At 42.5% G+C, this 7608-nt stretch overlaps 1 protein-coding gene across 2 annotated transcripts in view; it reads left to right on the plus strand.

The window, feature by feature from the left end:
* Nucleotides 1-227: 227 nt before the first annotated feature.
* Nucleotides 228-7608, plus strand: part of LOC142101911 (protocadherin-20-like) — a 15098-nt gene continuing 7717 nt past the window's right edge. The window contains exon 1 of one of the 2 annotated variants that reach the window (XM_075186348.1): nucleotides 228-554. Coding sequence is in view for 1 of the 2 variants with exons in the window: in XM_075186347.1 (XP_075042448.1) it covers nucleotides 6887-6901 (15 nt within the window). In the remaining variant the exon portion in view is untranslated. Of the gene's footprint in view, nucleotides 555-6614; nucleotides 6902-7608 lie in introns of those variants that run through there. The other variant, XM_075186347.1, reaches the window with a different exon arrangement.

Consider the following 7608-nt stretch of genomic DNA (forward strand, 5'->3'; position numbering starts at 1 on the left):
AGTGCGGCTGCTTTCAGGGGTCGTATTACTGTTATCACAGCTTGATGAAGAAAGATAAATGGGGTTGGATAGGGCTGAGTTGCAGAAATCATAATATGGCCACTCTGCGGTCATTGCCACTTATCTTTCTGTTGTGGTCATGCCCTTTGCTGTATTACTTCCTGAGGGCCTTGAGCTTGTTGACAACTTGCTGCTGTGAGCGCTTCATCCCACAGTCACTCGGTATCTTTGCAATGTTCCCATAAATAGTTGCATCTTTCACTGTGCCAGTAATTTGTTTTTTTTATCTCTTCCTCCCCTTTACAGCCAGTAGATCTCTCACTTCTGCTTCTTGCCAATTCGCCATCTTTTCCTTTCTGCCATTCTGAAGCACGGGGAAGACGTCCACAGAGAGAGTGTCCACCCCGCCAATGAGCTGCTTTTAACTGAACCCAGGTAGAATAACCCAGGAACTCTTTTCATACCGCAGCATAATCAGCTCCAACACAGGAATAAGAACTGAAGGCTGATGTAAGCATGAAGGAAATTAAAAGCTGAGGCTGTGTCACAAAACTGTAAGTACTCAAAAGTTTAATTTACGTACATCCATCTGATGTCACAGGGAACGGCCAGGCATACTCTATAAGACTGATGAATGGGGAGTAAATCATTCTCTGGTGTTCAGGCTGTTGCTCGCCCACCCTCCCTGGTTGGATGAACTCAGGTGCCTGTTTTGGATGGTCTGGCTGATCTCTGGTAACGGTGGCCAGTTCCTGGTATGTCTGGCACGGCTGGTGGAGATCCTGGATGGCGTGTTGCCAGTGCAGTTGATGGACATTGGTTGGGGCTCACATTACGGTAGTGGGCATTCTGAACCCGCCTCTCTTCGATGAGTCGGCTTAAGTCTCGATGCAAGTGCCACCCTTGTGGATCAGCTTGTGGTTGTGTTCCTTTGGCCCAGAAGGGTTGATAGTTCTGTAGTGCCCGGGACAGATGGTCCCGGTAATATAGATATATGGGCCCAGGGTGTGTTTTGGTTGTCCCTCCGTTTGCGGATGTCCCTCAGTTAATGCTGGGACATACCCGCTGCCTGGCGGATGCCGTACTGACTGCTCTTTTCTCCCCCACCATATTTGCAAATAAATAAACTCCTTTTAATTTTGCCCCTTTTCTGTCTCGTATCGATCATTTAAAGTAGTTAAATAAGTATTAAGAGGTTATATGAAGTGAGGGATATCAGCCATTAAGCATTTTACTAGCTGTAATTGCACCTTTGTAAATGTTGGGAGGTGTATGCTCAGAAGGGAGCTTTGGGAAGTGTGCAATTGGCACTTATCAGAGTATCAGTGCTCTCTTAAAGTGCACCACCCACCTACACACAGGGGGCTGTCCTGTGGGCTGAAACAATTTTCCTGAGAATGAATTAAACAAGAAACCAATAATGTTACTAAGGCCTGAGCCACCCTCCGATCCAGCCAAACGAAGCCATTTGGTGATGATCTTTCCAAAGAGTAACAACGCCCCATCTATTTTATGTCCTAAAATTTGATCTGTTGGGGATGTCTGGACACTGAAACTTAACGTAATTACAAATAGTATTATTCCCCTGTAATCCCAGAGCCACATAGATGATTATTAAATAACAGTAAATAACTTATATTTTTGTGTAGAATTGATAAAACGTGAATATAAAGCAACAGTGATATCAGATCCATACTGCGCTCTGATAACGGTTACGTGTTACGTGTTACGTGTTACCGTGTTACCTGAGCCTCTCAGGGATAGTTTGTCTGAGAGCACGATGTGGAGCAAGAAGAGTTTCTATTGGCTGCCATGTGAGTGGGGGCGAGAAGTGTTTATTTCAAAGGGAAATTGAATCACAAAAGGCTCCTTTGTCAGGATCTGTGTTTGTTTGCTAGTAATTCCCATTTATAGCGAGTAATAGACAAACAGGAGAGGCAGCTGCTGGCTGCGATTCTTAGTGGAGTCATTGACTTTTATTAATAGACCACTTTGTGTTTTCCTTCAGATGAATGGCTTTGTGTGTTGTTTTATGTGTGTGTGTGTGTGTGTGTGTGTGTGTGTGTGTTAGGGAATTTAGACTGTAAGCTCCAGGGGTGGTGCTATATAAATAAATGACGATAATCTGTGTATGTGTTTCACAGGTAATTTAATTAGAAGGGCCAGTGGCCATACGCCCCCTTCACCTGCCAATCACAAAGTTCACCAGTGGGAATCAGACCCACCTCCTTCACCTGGTTGGAGACCATGAGAAAGATAACTCGCTCTCGTGTGTTTGTTTTATTTTCCATATTAGATTGCAATAGTCAATAATCATTTTTTTTATTTTTCAAGACAGTGTATTTTCTATATGTGACATCTTGCAACGAAAGTAACAATATATTATATTCAATCTGCCTTTGAAGTACTTTGTTCAGAGATTTGTAGTGACAATTGTAAATGTTATGACCCCCTGGATACGCTGCCACCACCCCAGGTCCATCAACCTCCATCAGATGAACCCATGCATTTCATTTCCACACTGGTAACTGTACAATGCTACAGCTGCTGCACCTGCAATGTGTGAATGCTGTTCTTAATAATCCTATTTATTGTCTCCCACAGAAGCTGAAGACAGAGCTACAGCTGGGTGGTGACCTGGGGGTACTACAGAGGTGGGTGTAATGGAGACGTACCCCACACCCATCAGGGAAAAAGGGGGTAACACAGACATCTCAACAATCAGTTCAGATCACGCCCAGACATGCCCCTAAACGAGATTGGTCACGTGCCAATACCTCTTCTTGTGTCCAGAAATCGGACCTGTTCCTTATTGTTCTCACCTTCACATTGCAAATACTGGCGCGTTTCGCAAAAATACATTGTGACACGGTGTGGAGCCCATTAGAAGTCATTGCAACGTGCTAGTACACAGACATTACTTAGTCCTAGCTCTGCTCTGTCTACCATGTGAGCGCTATATAACAAAATTAAACGCAATTCATTCACCTTGTAAGAAATCACCAATAAACTCGTTAAGATCTTCTGAAAAAAAAACGTATCAAACAGTGTTATTTCCTCGGCATGTTTTTCTATTAAACTTTATCATTATAGCTGTATCATAATAATATTATCTCCTCTAGTCGTATGAGACAATTACAGGAGCTATTTATAGGATATTATATTGTGACACCTCCATTGTGGGACCAGCGGGTAAGATATGTGGAAAAGTGAGAGTGTGACAGTGGTAATCCTTCGTACTATTCTTAGTGTCAGAGCAAATATCACCCCCCAGGTATGTAGGACTCACCCAAATACACATTTCTGTAAATATTCAGGTTATGCCTCCGGGCAAACTCATCTTATTAAGGAAAGTTAAGCAAAAGTAAGTAAGTAAAGCAAAACCATGTTGCATTGGAGGGGGAGACAAATTTAAAATGTGATGGCAGATTTATATCTGGGGTAGGGCATGTCCTAGATCAACTTTAAATGTCAGTGTACAAATAAAGTAAAGTATGTGTGTGCTACATGAAAAAACAACCAGCATTTTATTTATGTGCAAAATAATAAACTAATTTGCACCCCTTGCATTGTAACATGGTTTTGTCCTGAAAACTTGAGTAAGAAAACTTACTAAATTTTTTGCTGAAATTTCCTTAATGAATCAGGCCCATAGTCAGGGCTGTCTCAATGCATGGGCACATTGGGCAGTTGCCCGTGGGCCCCACGAGCATTGGGGCTCCATAGGCTTGGCAAATTTTCAGTATATTATTCCGGGAGATTTATTCAGAACTTTCAAAGCCTCTTTATTAAAAGTTTAGGTGGACTAATCACCTCGATATCAGCTGTTATCTGTACAGGCGATCTTGTTGTTGTGAATACATATCATGACCTTGACGAAAACAACGTTCACATACTAATTGCAGTGTATAATTAGTACGTGTAGGGCCCCAGTGCACTGCTTTGCCCGGGGGCCTATAATGCTGTTCAGACGGCCCTACCCATAGTGCTTTCTTGGCGTCACCTGTCACCTGTTGCACTGTCTCTGTCTAACAGCAACGTGTAAATGATACCTCTCACGCACCATCACGGACCTGTTTAGGGGCCGATATCAGGTGCCCGACGTACCCTCCAGCCACGAAACGATGTCCAAGAGATCAAAAGCTGCTGAGTTACAACAACCTGCTACAAAGAAATGTACAATAGAGAACACATTAGATCAGTGATGGACAACAGGATACACATCAAGAGCCGCATGCATGACCCTCTTACCTTCAAAGGGGCCGCACATTATCACATTAAGTATGGTGTTACACACACACATATAACATCTGCTTTCTCTACCTCTGCTCCCGTCTCCCCCCCCCCCCCCAGGCACATCTCGCTGCCCCCACCAATAAAAAGATTGTTTCCTTAAATGCACAAAAAAAGCTCCCAAATTGACCTCTGTGCTCCTTTTTCAGAACATTATTGATCTTTGCCCCCTCACTAGCTGGAAATATAACAGTGTTCCTAAAAAATAGTTAAAAGATGACATCACAACTAATCACGATGACTTCACAGGTAACAGAAGGAGATAAACTAGGTGCAGTGATGATAGCACTGAAGGGAGAACACATAGATAAATATTCAGAATATACAGTGCGTCTATCACCCGTTTATAATGTGTGGGTTAGTAATATATAGTAATAGATCATAATAAAACATGCAAATCGGTCCTACACTTCTTCTTTGGAACTGGACGGAGACCTTCTGTAACCCAGTGTAGCCGGGTCTTTGTGTATAAAAGGACTCTATGAATAAGGCTAATGCTGGACACTAGATGCCAAAGTGTCCCACAATTAAATTCATTTTATTAAATCACTTTATGTTAAGCTGCGTCTGATTTTCCTTAAACGCAAGTTGCGTTTGGGTTGAATTTCTCGATTAATCAGGCCCAATATGATTATGTTATTTATCAGCCGATCTTACATCGCTTCTCTGCCTTTTGGCTAAGATCAAGTGATTACCTGTCTGAGTAGGGATTTCTGCCCGCCCTGAAAAGGCAATGGGAAGAAGGCCAGTAGCAAGCAAGCCTGGGATAGTGCCCCTGGAGTAGTGACCCAGGGGTGCCTGAATTCACCCTGGAGTGGTGACCCTCACTTGAATCAGCACTTTGCACGAACCCCACTTTCTGCTACACACACTCATCCTTGCTCCGGCCTTTTGGCTAGGCAGGATCAATTGTTAGCATCTCGGCCGAAAGGCTGGGGCCATTTTGCACGGCACTAATTTATTTATTTATTTTTCTCACTGATCCCCGAGAATCTAGGGGTGGTGGTGTGGTCCTAGTGGCTCCCACCCCCCTGAAACCATCTGAGGTCTCCTCTTTCAGAGGGAGGCAAAAGTTAAAGGGACCCCCCTAGCCTTGCAGTGAAGGGGGTCTGAAGACCCTTGCCCCCTAAGGGTCCTTATGGATCTGGGGGTCGGGGATAGAGGGACCCTTCCTCTTTGGAGGAGGGTCTGAACGACACCTTAGAGCACGTTTTTTAGGTTAGTCACTTATTTTTTTCGAGCACTAGGGTGAAAGCACGATTTTGGGCTTTCAATAAAAAAAAATTCAGCCGATCTTACTGCTGCTTTTCTCTACACTGTATGAAAATCAGTATTCATAGCATCACAGTCTGCGTCTGTTGTGCTTCCATTGACAAAATATCTCCAGCAAATAAACAGTTAGTACTTAGTGTCCAGTAATTCTAAGGCTGTAGAATAATAAGACATTTGCATGGTGTATAATACCCACAATGCCTTGCGGTAGGGCCCAGCAATGACTCTTTCACTGCTGAAGAGGAGCTGGTGAGACGTTTGGTATCTGATAAAAGTTCACTCCAATTATCTGTAATCCAAATTATTAGCATATTCCGATCTGAAAAATTCTGCATTCTGTATTACACTTGATGAACGGAGGCAGGAATTAAAATTGAAGTAATTATCAGTAAACATTGGGGGGGGTGAGGGATTTGCGTGACAGGTAATGAAATATTTCAATACCTGTCATGATAAGCCACGCCCCCATGCTGTGAGTCTTTAATTACTCTGAAATTAGTCCCTGTCTTTGTTTAATAACTGTAATACAGAATACAGGAATTTCCGAGAAGTTCCCAGCTATGATTAGCAGCCTCAATAAATCCTTGTGTGTAACGTAATCACTTTGTGGCTGAGCTTTGTACACAATATAATGACGATCGCATAGCCTTTTGGCACTTTGTCTATAAAACTGGGTTATATCTAAATACAGCCATTTGTGTACCGTTTGTGCAATAACCCAGCCTCCATTGTTAAATGAAACGCATGAAATTTCATCCTTATAGGTCCTTTGTATTTTGTTTTATAACGTGCAGCTTTAAGTTCATACAATTGGTTTCTATGACATGAGGCCTCCATACGTTTTGTCCGTAACCAGTAAGAAAATTTTATATTGGGGCTGCATCAAGATGAGCGAAACTGCGGCAAAATTTTGCACAAATTGAATTTTCGCCGCAGAAGAGGCCGCTGCAAAGTCCCATTGATGCAATCTTCTATTTTTGATTTTGCAGCCAATTGTGTAACGAGGTGAATATTTTGCGGAACAGTGTTGAAAGTTTCACTTTTACCTGTCAGATTTTCTGCAACGTAGAGTTGTTTAGACAGATAATTCAGCTGGAAAGACACGTTTTGTTTAGACAGACCTCACAGACGCCAACTTTGTTGCTACTCCAGGCTACGCAAGGTTGGGAATCCTGAGTACAATGACAAAGGGGGCTGGATCTGACCCCACCCAGGGGTGTAGAGAGCTGCAAGGAAGTTTTTCACGCAGTACGACTTCAGGAAAACAATCTACCTGAGCTTCCCCTGGGCCACAGGAAACACTGCGAGTCACTAGCAGCTAATGGACGATTTACAGGTATTTGTGACTTGGTTTCTCTATTCTCTTTTATTTCACATGAAGACTTGATACTTATTCTTATAACTGTTCACTTCAAAGGCTGCTGACATTTCCATCACCGTGGTGTAACATGTATTCTCTAAAGTGCTAGCACAGTTGCCAAGCTTTGGTTACACTTTTCAAGAACATATTACTAACCCAGATGTAGACAACCAGTGGCTCGCAAACAGTTGGGGAACTACAAGTCTCAACATGCAGCAACAACGAGACTGTGGATTGCAGTAACACTACAGTTTAAGATCCGTAGGTTACATTACATAACAGGCGTGTGTCATGCATGGGGTATTCATGTAATACTTAGGGTTGTACAGTCCTCCGGCATGACCTGATCATAAGACAGTTCTGTGGTACGGAATGTGCGTAGATGTTAGGAATAATTACACTGTGCTCATATCTATCTATCTATCTATCTATCTATCTATCTATCTATCTATCTATCTATCTATCTATCCATCAGTCTTATGTCTATCCCAAGCAGTTTAAACATGCTTGGGATAGACATAAGAATATCCTTATAAAGAATAAATAATCAATTAGGGCTTAAGGTACCATAGGTTAATAAAATAAATGGGCAGACTAGATGGCCAAGCGATTCTTATCTGCCGTCAAATTCTATGTTTCTATGTTTCCATAATCTTATATTTATCTATCTATCTATGAATCAC

Source organism: Mixophyes fleayi, chromosome 9, assembly GCF_038048845.1.
Source record: "Mixophyes fleayi isolate aMixFle1 chromosome 9, aMixFle1.hap1, whole genome shotgun sequence".
In the NCBI taxonomy this organism is placed as follows: domain Eukaryota; kingdom Metazoa; phylum Chordata; class Amphibia; order Anura; family Limnodynastidae; genus Mixophyes; species Mixophyes fleayi.